This window comes from Mus caroli, chromosome 5 (assembly GCF_900094665.2).
Source record: "Mus caroli chromosome 5, CAROLI_EIJ_v1.1, whole genome shotgun sequence".
NCBI lineage: Eukaryota > Metazoa > Chordata > Mammalia > Rodentia > Muridae > Mus > Mus caroli.
The window spans coordinates 24,007,940-24,020,845 of NC_034574.1; the positions used below are offsets into that span (position 1 = coordinate 24,007,940).

General features: G+C 44.5%; 1 protein-coding gene across 1 annotated transcript in view; it reads left to right on the top strand.

Moving 5' to 3' along the window:
- The window catches only part of Nom1 (nucleolar protein with MIF4G domain 1), a 17,163-nt gene extending 6,638 nt beyond the window's left edge, over positions 1-10,525 (top strand). Inside the window, exons 5-11 of the mRNA XM_021162767.2 lie at positions 422-532; positions 1,576-1,743; positions 2,229-2,350; positions 5,397-5,529; positions 5,970-6,101; positions 8,569-8,678; positions 9,992-10,525. Coding sequence (XP_021018426.1) covers positions 422-532; positions 1,576-1,743; positions 2,229-2,350; positions 5,397-5,529; positions 5,970-6,101; positions 8,569-8,678; positions 9,992-10,166 — 951 coding nt within the window. The 3' untranslated portion in view covers positions 10,167-10,525. The remainder of the gene's footprint in view (positions 1-421; positions 533-1,575; positions 1,744-2,228; positions 2,351-5,396; positions 5,530-5,969; positions 6,102-8,568; positions 8,679-9,991) is intronic.
- Positions 10,526-12,906: the final 2,381 nt, after the last annotated feature.

The window sequence follows — 12,906 nt, forward strand, 5'->3', positions numbered from 1 at the left end:
GGATGGTTGTGAGCCACCATGTGGTTGCTGGGATTTGAACTCTGGACCTTCGGAAGAGCAGTCGGGTGCTCTTACCCACTGAGCCATCTCACCAGCCCGACCCTGCTTCTGAATAGTAAAGTTGGCATCTAGATTAAGTCTTGAAGGAGGGTTTGTCATGAAGGATACTGGGTCACCCTCATACCAGGGCTGGGCTTGTGGGAGTGGAGGAGGGAAGGCCCGTGGATAGTGCTAAGGTTTGAGACTCTACTGTTTTAAAAACTGTATCCCTGAAAGCAGTGTTGAAGGTAACACAGACTGCCTCCAGCTGTCAGTGTTCTCATCAGTGTTGCCTATCTGCGTAGCTGTGATGTATTTCTTACCAAGCTCAGTCATCACTGACTGTCAGTGATAAGTATCGGTGGATTTCTTTACCCTTAAGGTACGGTTTATGTTGGAAACAATGCTGGCTCTGAAGAACAATGACCTGCGTAAAATCCCTGGCTATAATCCTGAGCCTGTGGAAAAACTAAAGAAGTTACAAAGAGCTCTGGTGAGTGACACCCTATTCTGGTTTGTCCTGAACCTCCATGCCATTATGGCGCCATCATGACAATGGTTCAGGCTAGGTTCAGCACAAGTGTTTGAAACTGTAAATCTGTCCAGGTCGTAATGGCGTATACCTTTTTTTTTTATCATTTATCACTTTACATTCCAATTTTAGCCCCTTCTTCCCCCTGGTTTCCCCTCACACAGCTCCTCCCCTATCCCCTCATCCCCCTTTCCTCTGAGAATTAGGCCTCCCTGAGATCACCCCACCCTAACACGTCAAGTCACTGTAGGACTAAGCGTATCCTCTCCACTGAGGCCACACAAGGTGTCTCAGGGGAACAGGATCCACAGGTAGTCAGCAGATTCAGGGACAGCCCCTGCTCCAGTTATTGGGGACCCTACATGAAGACCAAGCTGCACATCTGCTACATACGAATGGCATATACCTTTTAAGCCCAGCCCTCTGGAGGCAGAAGCAAGGTGGGTTTGAGGCCAGCCTGGTCTACAGAGTTGAGTTCCAGGACAGTCAAGGCTACATAGAGAAGGAGGAGGAGGAAGAAGAAGAGGAAGAGGGAGGAAGAAGAAGAGGAGGAGGGACAGAGATGGGAAGAGGGGACATATCAGTAGTGATGATTCCATCAAATTCATTGAGTACTCAACTTTGAATCTTCTGAGGTGCTAAGTTTAGACTGTATGATGGCTTCCTCTGTTCGTACTCAGAAGGCCAGACCCCATCTGGAACGAGGAAGCTTTCCTCCGATGTTAAGCCTGTAGTCCTGACAGCACAAGAGAGTCATTCTGAGTCTTTAGTCACAGAAGCATCATTGGTGCAAATCCCAGGTCACACACATTTGAATTGTGGACCCACAGACTTCACACATAGGACACTGAGAGGTGGTGGCTCTTTCTAGCATTTTTTCAATCAGTTGTGGGTGATTCATTGCCATAGTCGTACACCAAAACTGCCATTGTCAAACAAATCCACGACAGAAGTGCAGGTGTGAATCAGCTGAAACACTTCATGAAGCCTTTTCTTTTAATCAGGTTCGAAATGCTGGCTCAGGTTCTGAGACTCGGCTTCGCATCTCCTGGGATGGCATCTTGAATGCAGAGCAGACTGGTCGCTGGTGGATTGTGGGGTCTGCATGGAGTGGGACCCCAATGATTGACAACAGTCATCACATACAACTTCAGAAGCCACTTGCAGGCATGGTATGAAGTCTGTGTTGGCTGCCTGGCTATGGGCACCCTGGTAGGATGATAGGAGCTGTTGTTGGAACTCAGCAATATGCTGTTCCCAGGAAGTATAGGTTCTAGTTCCTACTGTGGATTCAAATTGTAACTCCAGTGTCCTTATCTTCCCTGCCCGGGAACCCTCGTCTCACTCGGTAGTTGTGGCTCCCAGACTCTGGGCAGCAGCTTGTATCTGAACTTGGTCTTCATCTGATGCACAGATCTGATCCTCCTCCTTAGAAGGCTCCCACTGAGCTTTTCTCCTTTTGCAGATTTACCCAAGAGTACAGACTTGGTATTTACATGCATACATGTACACACAGTTTACAGTCACTTCTTCAATAGTGAATGTTACTCTTCAGAAATTCAAGTTTAGACACATTCTAGAACAGTGTCCCTTCTCTGAGGAGACTGCTTTCATTGGGATAATGGAACAGTCTGGGCACTGATCTTTCTCTTTTCAGGTTAGCTCTAAGATGCTGGAGCTTGCGAGGAAGCAGAGAATGAACACTGATGTCAGGAGGATCATATTCTGCACTTTAATGACAAGTGAGGACTTCTTGGATGCCTTTGAAAAGCTGCTGAAGTAAGCATTGGTGGAAACATTTTGATTTTTATTTAATAGATGTGACAGAAATAAGTTGATCTGTGTTTTAACTTTGGATAATTTGAACAACTGAGTCTTCCCTGCTACTGCCCTGTTACCTGAGCTTCAGGTTCCACGTGACCCTCATAACACATTGAGCCTGCTTGTATGTCCTTGGTAAATGGTGCTGTGTAGTGCCAAGATTTGAGAGTTTGACTGGCAGTATTAGCTAACCAGCTACCAGATTACTCTGTTAGGGCTGTTGTTTTTTGAGAATTGTTATCTCTGTCTTTCAGACTCTTGATATAAAACTTACAATATATTTTCTATAATTAGTTATAAATTTTACAAAGTATTTCTTTTTATGGGGGGGGGGTGGATTTTAGGAGTTTTTTTTTGCAACAGGATTTCTCTGTGTAGCCCTGGCTGTCCTGGAACTCACTTTGTAGACCAGGCTGGCCTTGAACTCAGAAATCCACCTGCTTCTGCCTCCTGAGTGCTGAGATTAAAGGCATGCGCCACCATGCCCGGCTTACAAAGTATTTCTAAAACTATTGACTATTAACCCCTTTCTTTATCTGGTTCAAACTTAGAAATAACTGCAAGTTTGATGATTAGGTTTCTGAACTTGGCTTTGTTGATATGAAAACCTCAGGCTTGCTTCTGTTTTTGAAACCTTACTGTATTGCTGAATGTAGGTAACACCAAGTCTTCTAGTCAGTGCTGGCATGGTAGTGCAACTTGTTACCCTAGCACTTGAAAGGCTGGAGAATCATGCTTCCAGGCCAGCTAGGCTACAAAAGAAAAGGCATACCAGACTTAGCAGCGGCTCCCTGCCCACCCAACTTCTATTCATGAAAATCATTAGCCATGCTGGGACTATAACTCAGTAGTGTGAGGCCCTGGAGTCCAGCACTTCAGCATTGCAGTTTTGTCTTGTTTTATTTAATCACTGTCTGTTCTTGTGGATATTTAACTCCATGGATTGATTGAGCTGAAGTGAAACTGGTTGTTTGGATAGCCCACATACACCTTGAGCAGCATGCTGCTTCTGTTGGGCTTGTTTGCTGTCTAAGGAGGTTGTGGGGGTAATGTGGCAGCAGAGTTGCTGTTTTCTCCTGAGTCTAGAGCCTTTGTCTCCAGCCATTGAACCCAGCGTGCAGTCAGTTGGGGTTAGGGACATGGCTCAGTGGCAGAAGGTTTGCCTAGCATGTACAGGGCTGTGTGGCATGCACAGGGTAGTTAGTTCTACTCTTAATATGCCTCCCTCCTGCTGACACAAGAGGAAGAAAGACAAATCAGTAGCTTTAAATTGCCAAAACCTCACTCCACTGTTGAGTAGACACTAGCTAAGGGTCCTCTCGGTGCCTGGGATACTTGTCAGTCACTCCACTGTTGAGTAGACACCAGCTAAGGGTCCTCTCGGTGCCTGGGATACTTGTCAGTCACTCCACTGTTGAGTAGACACCAGCTAAGGGTCCTCTCGGTGCCTGGGGTACTTGTCAGTCACTCCACTGTTGAGTAGACACCAGCTAAGGGTCCTCTCGGTGCCTGGGGTACTTGTCAGTCACTCCACTGTTGAGTAGACACCAGCTAAGGGTCCTCTCGGTGCCTGGGGTACTTGTCAGTCACTCCACAGAAGTTTGAGCACCAAGGCTAACATCAGCACAGGTGGTTCTAAAGGATTCTCTGCCCGGGACAAGGAGTCAGTCTTGACTTCATGACTGTTGGCATGTTTATATAACAGACCTAGAGGCTCAGAAATATATCAATACATCCTTGGTAGCCTCTGTTTCAAGAAAAGTGCCTACAAAAAAAAAAAGGAAGGAGGTTTAGGTTTAGTGGCTGTGAACTTCCTGTGTTCCCACTGTGGTGGTTGCTACCAGACACTGTGGGATTGTCCACACTCACAGGACTGTACAAAGAACAGGATGAGGATGGATATTGCTTTGAGTTTTACCCGGAGAAGGGGTATTTGGGGGGTTTGAGACAGATCTCCCTATACAGCTCAAGCTGCTCTTGAGCTCCACAGCTGCATAACAATATAAACCAGTCCTCAGCTTTGTAACTTGGGAGTTGTGTTGTGCCTTACACATTAGGCCATGTTATTAAAAAAAAAAAACAAAAAAAAAAAACAAAAAAACTGAGGCCCAAAGAAGCTAGGAACAAAACCGGACTGTGGCCCAGTATGTGGCTGCCACTATCATCTTGAACACTCATATGCTACTGGATTCCTCAGATAGGGAGTATCTGATTTTGCCATAAAAATTGAAAGCAGGCCCCACCACCCACCCCTCACCATCTGCACCAGGCAGGAGAGCTGGCCCTGCCTCTTATGGGCCTCAACACCCTGAAGAGTAGACCCTGTACCTCACCTGGGCAGCACAGTAGAGCTGATCCTAGTGACTAAGACACATGTGAGCCAGCCCCAAGAACATAAGAACAGGACCCCGCCCTTGCCAGCTGGTTCATTGGGTGAGCCAGTCAGAGCAATGCTGAAAAGCTTGCCCTGGTGGTATTGGGCGTAGGAGAGCTGGTGGGCTGACCAACTCAGCCACCTCCTGGGCCCAGATCCAGGGCTTTGAGTTGCCCCACCCACCCACCATCTACCCCATCTATGAACTGCTGGAGCACATGAAGGGCCCAGTCCTACAGATCCAAAGCTGCAGGATCTCCATGACACAGGGCAACAACAGATTAAGAGGACTCCCCATGAGGATCCAGATAATATAGCAGAAGCCAGGGGCCTCAAACCAGACCAGTGGCACATTGCAATGAATATTTGTAAGTAAAGATGTTTGGACAAAAAATTATATAGTGTGTGACAGACCATGACACACTGCAGCCCTCACACTGCAGCCCTCACCACAAGATAATTTATTTTAATTCTACCTTCTTTTCTTTTGGAGGGGTGATTGCATGGACAGGTACAAAGGAATGAGGAAATGAATGGGATTGGGGTACATGACATGAAATTCACAAAGAATCAATAAAACATTAAAGAAAAATTGAAAGAATCTATTCTTAGTTGGCTGTTTGTCTATAGGCTTGGACTGAAGGACCAGCAGGAGAGAGAGATAGTTCATATCCTCATGGATTGCTGTCTGCAAGAGAAAACCTACAACCCTTTCTATGCTTTCCTGGCCAGCAAATTCTGTGACTATGAAAGGAGATTCCAGGTAACTTATAAGACCACCAGTACATCTGTCTGGCTCATTACCAGGAGTTCTGTGTCCCTATCATGTGTCATGTCCATGCTAGCAGCCAGACCTACCTGCATTGGAGAGAAGATAGAACAGTGGGGCAAGGTAACAAGGATCTAGCCCAAGGCAGCTGGTCTGTCACAGCTGGAATGATTGTGCTCTTCTGGCTGGATGCCTCTGTAGTGTTTTAAGGCACTAACAACCTTTCTTCAAAGCTGTGTGTTGAAGTGTAGGACAAAACTTCAAAATTGACTTCTATGATGGTGTCAGGAAGAGGCAGTGAAGTTGTTCCTATTCCCAGGCAGTGGGTTATTGACAACAAGTGACTAAGGAATAGAGTACCTTTAGTGTACATTTCCGGTAAGTTGTTCCAATGTTGTTGCATTTTAACGTTTTTCTTTTTTACTGTTAACCAGATGACTTTCCAGTTCAGCATATGGGACAAATTTCGGGACTTAGAAAATTTGCCAGGCACTAAGTTCTCAAATCTGGTTCATCTGCTGGCACACTTGTTGAGGACAAAATCACTTCCACTTTCTGTTCTAAAGGTTTGTATAATGCAAGAAATTAGTATAAGCATCTAAGGTAGTATAAATTATTTTATTTGGTATATTTTAAGATGCATTTTCTGAAATTCTGAAATTTGAGGGTTGGCAAGGAAGAAAGCGACAGGGTTTCTCTATTAGTCTTGGCTGTCCTGGAACTCTCTCTGTAGACCAGGCTGGCTTTGAACTCAGAGATCTGCCTGCTTCTGCTTCCCAAGTGCTGAGATTAAAGGTCAGTACACATACACCAGCTATGAAAGGTTTTAATTACAATAGCCATCATAGAAAATACCCAGTCAACACATTCTATAAATTTACTTAGAGAATTAATGTCCAATTATAGGTTTGGTTGGTTTTTGTTTGGTTTGTTCTGCTTTACATTAATTCAGTGTGTGTGTTTGTGTGTGTTTATGTATAGGCTTGCATGTGCTTTTCACGGCTAGCTCATCTGGGAGCAAAGAGTGAAGTAGAACTTTGTTTTCAGGGTTACTATTGCAGGGGTAAAACAAAACGACTAAAAGCAACTTGAGGAGAAAGGGGTTCATTTCACTTATACTTCCAGGTAACAGTCCATCACCAAGGGAAGTCAGGTCAGGAACTTGGAGTCAGGACATGATGCAGAAGCCCTGGAGGTACTCCGCTCAGCCTGCTTTTTTATAGAACCCAGGACAACCAGCCTAAGATGGCCTCACCTACAATGGTCTGAGCCCTTTCTACATCAGTCACTACGGCCCATCCTTTTCTCCCTCCTTTTCTTGAGATAGGCACTACAGTCCATCTTATAGAGACATTTCTCAATTGAGCTTCCCTCCTCTCAGATGATTCTAGCTTATGTGAAATTGACATAAAACTAGACAGGACAGACTTTCCTCATAAAGATGCAATTGTGGACCTTCACTGCAAAATACCATGAGGCTGTAGTTCACCACCCCTGCACTTGGGGCCTTCAAAGCCTTGAGACACCAGTACAGAAGACAGAGAAGCACAGGAGGTGGGGATTCCTGACCTTTTGACAAGACTAAAGGAGATGAACAGTACACATAAGTCAAGATGCTAACTAAGTTCCGTGTCTTTCTGTAGCATTGCTAGTCTGTAAGGCAGCATCCTAGGCATTTGCCTCCTGCCTTTCATCCGCATTTCTGCTCACAATTTCTTGGTGACCATGAGAATTAGGCGGGAGCCCTAACAGGCTTGTACTAGGGTTCTCCAGAGTAACAGACTTACAGAATGAATCGATACATAGGAAGGGGTTTATTAGAATGACTTACAGGCTGCAGTCCAGCTAACCCAACAGTGGCTATCTGTGGACAAAAAGTCCACAAGGCTAATGTCGCAGCTGGTCTTCAGTATACACTGAAATCCTGAAGAAGTAGTCTCTAATGCCAGTGAAGGATTGGACTTGCTAGCAGGACAGGGCGAGAAGGCAAAAAACAAAAGATCCCTCCTCTCTTGTCCTTACATAGGCTTCAAACAAAAGGTGAAGTATGATTCTAATTAGAAGTGGATCTTCCTACTTCAAATTAAGCAAAAAAATCCCTCACAGGTGAGCCCTTCATTTTGGAATTTTAGTTAATTCCAGATGTAGTCAAGTTGACAGCTAGGAGTAGCCATCACCAAGCACATCCCTGACCTTGTTCTTGGGCTCTTGTTTGAAACCCTCAGCTCTTCTCAGGAAAGCTACTCTTTAATATAGTATTTATCTTTGTTCAAAGGCTTTTTCCTATTCCTGTATCTACAAGGTAAACATATGTGAGCATTGCTCAAGCCTCTCTGGGTAGAACCTTGTCACCATACTCTGTCTTCTTGTAGCTTTTCTTTCTTTCTTTTTCTTTTTTTTTTTTTTTTCCAAATAAGATGAAGGTCAGTGTATTAGCAGTTTAAAAGGGAAAAAGACTACAGGCAAGCTGTAGCTGGAGAAGAGAAAGAAGAATGACCATGCCGCTTAAGCTAGCATGAAGGACAGACACAAGACAAACATCCTTTGTGATGGGATGTGTTGGAGGAGGGAAAGCCCAGCATGTTAAGGAAAGCATACTGTGAAGCTCCCTTCAAATTTAACTTGAGTTTGTGTTTTCTCCATGTTGGTGTTTGTGGTTGTCTATGTGTAATATGTTTATCATACTGCTAAAAATGAGATGCTTTGCTCAGTTTTTGATGCTTTTCTAAGAAACACATATATATGTATGTGTGTGTTAACCTAATTTTCTATGTGGAGTTGTAACTAAAGAGTAACTACTTCAGAGGACAGAGGACTCCAACCCTGGGTTTGGAGTGTCTATACCCTATAGCTATGATCCCCACTGCATTGAGCTCACAGCCTAGGACCCAGCCCACCTTGCCAGCCAGCAGTAAGTACTCTGTGTCATGGCCAGCAGTTGGTTCCCGACAGCCAGAGTTGTAGAGAGTAAGAAGGGCCGCAAACCATGTACTGAGTCAGCAGGATGATGCTTTCCTGTCTCCTGACCCTTAGGTAGTTGAATTCAGTGAATTGGATAAACCCAGAGTTCACTTTCTACGGAGGGTGTTGACTGCACTGTTGATGGAAACAGAAGACGACGACCTGGCTGTAATCTTTTCAAGGTATGTGCCTAGTGTTCCCTGATTGAACGTAGGAAAAAGGCAGAGAGATTGCATTGTGAGCCAGCATGGAGGTCACTCCCATTTCACTGCTGCTGGTTTATAAAGCCAGGCTTGTGCCTAGTACACAATTTTAGTCCTAATTCTAAGGTTTAATGTTCTTGCACTAATTGAAGAAATGCAAGACTTGCCTAACACAAAACAGTGACTTATGACAAGTTGATATGCTAAACTGTTCCTTGGGTTCATTTCATCATCTTCTAATGAGGTGCTGGGACTTGAACCCAAGCTCAGCATATGCTTCTACCACTGAGTCTTATCCCTAGCCCTCAGAAAGATAAAAGTGGGCATTGTGGTTCACAACTTTAATCCCAGAGTTTAAGGAATTGAGGCAGGAGAATTGCTACAAGCTCAGGGCCAGTCTGGCATACCCAGTGAATTTTAGGCCAGAATAACACAGTGAGACCCTGTTTCAAAAAAAAAAAAAAAAAAAGAATTTTTATTTTGTTGGTTTCTTTATTTCTGAGAAAGGCTCCCACTATATATCCCTAGCTGGTATGACCAGGCTGGCCTTCAACTCACAGGTCTGCCCAGCCTTTGCTAGGATTATAGACCTGCACCACGACACCTGACAAAAATTCTTAACAAAGAATCCTACTTTGAAAGAAGCAGGAGCTAGGTAGTAGCACACACCTTTAATCTCAGCACTCAGAGGAGGCATTAAGCAGGTAAATCTCTTGAGTTCGAGGCCAGCCAAGGCTACAGAGCAAGTCCAGGACAGCCAGGGCAGAGAAACCTTGTCTCAGAAAAAAGCAGAACCACAAATTAGCTAGATAGCTAGATATGTAGGTGGGTGGATTCTGGATGGATGGATGGATTCTGGATGCAACCAGTTATGGCAGCCTATGCTAGTAATCCTAGCACCTCAGAGACTGAGTCAGTAGGGTCACAAAATTAGCGCCACCCTGGGTTACCCTGTCCTTTAGAAAAAGAAGCCAGGTATAATGACATTCTTGTGGTTACACCTTTTCTAGAGGCTGAGCCAAGAATGATTCTTTGAGTCCAGGTGTTCAAGAATAGCTTAGACACTATAGTAAGGTTCTGCCTAAAAATACAGAGATTTTCTTCAATAAGCCACAGGTTTGGAGTCTCAGTAGCAGACAGTTGTCTGTCTTATACAAGACCCTGGGTTTTACACAATCATCCATAAAACAAATGCCTAAAAGTGGGTTTTTGCCTTGCTTCTTGAGGCACCGGGCTCTCAAAGATCTCAAAGACAAGCTTCTCCCTGACCCGTGTCTCCAATTTCCTTTCAGAGTGTCTGACAACCCAAAGCTGGGAATGTTGCGAGAAGGCCTGAAGCTCTTCATTGGCCACTTTTTACTGAAGCACACACAGGCTCACCAGAGTGCTGAGGAAGCCAGTCTGCTGAAAGAGAAGGCAGGCCTTGCATCTAAGTCTTTACAGGGCAAAGCCATCCTGAGAATGTAGCCAAAGTAGAAGGAGCATTTGGCCAAGAGATGCGATTTGTGAATTGAAGGCAGTCCTGCCTCTAAGAACAGGAGGAATTATGCCATGTTTTGTCATGGTTTAAATATTATATTTTCAGATTTTTAGAACCAGGGTTGTATTATGTACTTCAAATGTATATGTATGTATATAGCAGGTCAGGGGGAAGGGAGAGAGAAGATTAAGCCATGAGGAGAGGATTGGGGCCATAAATTGATGACTTTTTTTATCTTCTAAAATGTTGGTTAAAAGTTTAAAAGCTGGGCACATGGTGGCACATGTCTTTCATTCTAGCACTCGGGGAGGCAGGGGCAGGCAGATCTCTGAATTCCAGGCCAGGCTGGTCTACATAGTGAGTTCTAGGTCAGCCAGAGTAAATTGTGTGACCCTATCTCAAAAAAAAAAAAAGTTCTAATGCCTTAAGAAGTGTGGTGCTTAGGCTCTGATATCTCCCAGTCTGCAATCCCACTCACTTCAGGTAGGTATTGAGTACTTGGGAAGAAGAGAGAAAAAGAACAAAGATAAGGAGCTGGCAAGATGGCTCAGCTGGTAAGAGCTCAGACTGCTCTTCAAAAGGTCCTGAGTTCATATCCCAGCAACCTCATGGTGGCTCACAACCACTGGTAATGAGATCTAACGCCCTCTTCTGGTGCGTCTGAAGACAGCTACAGTGTACTTAATGTATAATAATAAATAAATAAATCTTTGGGCCAGAACGAGCAGCTCTAAGTGAGCAGGGTTGACCTGATTGAGCGGGGCCAACCAGAGCAAGCAGAGGTCCTAAATTCAATTCCCAACAACTATATGAAGGCTCACAACCATCTCTACAGCTACAGTGTATGTGTATGAACACATAAAATAAATAAATAAATAAATCTTTTTTTTTTTAAAGAAGAACAGATAACATGATTGTGTTAGGTAAGGATAGCATGGGCTCACAGACAGTCTGAAGAAGGAATGGCCTTGGATGCATGGCTTCCATGAGTCCTCTTTATAGCCTTAAAGTTTGCTTTCTCTCTCAAATGCTGTGAACTTGACTAACCCTGACCTTCAGTTGTAACTAAAGAGAAGTAGAAAAGTCCTAAATTAGAGCTTTTACACCCAGCGGTGTCCTGTGTGGAGTGCCCTTTTCAGGCAGGCAGGCACAGACAAGGGATGCTGTTCCTATGAGATTCACCCCTTCTGTCAGTTTTGAACAGCATATCCCTGTAGCAGTGTATTTGAGATGACCGTGTATGGTCAGGAGGTCTCCATGCAGGTCCCTGAGAACCGAGCCATGAAGTGAGCCAGCAGTGCCTGCTGCTGTTCTTGTTGCTATGATAACACCTGACACGAGCAGCATAAGGAAGGGTGGCCTGGGCTCATACTATGTAGGTACATCAGAGTGGGGTATCGTGCAACAAGAGCTCAAGGCATCTGGTCACATTGCACCTGCAGTGAGAAAGCAGAGAGACACATATGTACTCGGTTCACTTTCTCCTTTTCATTAAGTCCAAGCCTCCAGCCCATGTTCAGCCCAATCAAGAAACTCTTACAGCCACCCCCAGAGGTTTGCCTTCTAGGTGATTTGGATCCTACCAAGTGGGCAGTGTATATAGATTTGGGGGTTAAGAGTAAAGCTCCATAGAGCACTTGTTCAAACTCTAGGCTCACTCAACTTTAAACAAAAAAGAAAAGTACTTTTTTAACTTACCTTTTCTAAATTTTATTTATGTTTGAGTATATGGACATGGGTACAAGTGCTTTTGAAGGCCAGAAGGGGGATGTCCTGGACCTGGAGTTCAGGTGGTTGTGAGCTGCCTAATTTAGGTTCTGGGAACCAATCTGAGCTCCTCTCAGGAGAACAGCAAACACACTCAACCAGGCCAGATCTCCAGCCCCAGGAATGTCTTTTTTCCCCACTCCCCACCAGGGTATCTCCTTGTAACCCAAGCTGTCCTGGGACTCAATTTGTAGATTAGAGATCTATACTAGAGATCAATACATGATCACAGAGATTCACCTCTTCACCCCACCCTCCATGGAATTAAAGGTATATATCATCATGCCAGGCCCTAATTCTGTCTGTCTGTCTGTGTGATGCTTACAGTAAAGGTTAAGAACTAACGTATAAAGTGTGGTGGCACACACCTTTAATCCCCGCGCTTTGGATACAGAGGCAAGCAGATCATTGACAGTTCTCAGCCAACCTCATAGCAAGTACCAGGACTAAAGAACTTGTCTCAAACAACAACAGACAGGTATAGAATCACTTTTAAAAGAGGGAATTTCATCTGTAAAATAAAGATATAAGTTTTATGTAAAAATAAGCAACTTTTAAGCTATTTTCTGTAGTATGTCACTACCTCTGACACTGAGGCTGGCTGGGTCTATCCCAGAAGCTGCTGACAGCGTAAGATTGTTCATGCTTGGTTCACCACCAGACTCTTCCCTTGGATACCAAGAAGCCATGGTCGCCAGGTGGTGGTGGCACACGCCTTTAATCCTAGTACTTGGGAGGCAGAGGCAGGCAGATTTCTGAGTTTGAGGACAGCATGGTCTACAAAGTGAGTTCCAGGACAGCCAGGGCTATACAGAGAAACCCTGTCTCAAAAAAACNAAAAAAAAAAAAAAAAAAAAGAAGCCATGGTCATGTCTAAATGGAGGAGACAGCTGCATGTAGAGGGTTAACCTTCTGGGTTGACTGTAGGTTGGACAATATCTGGGGAGATTTCTCTATTTC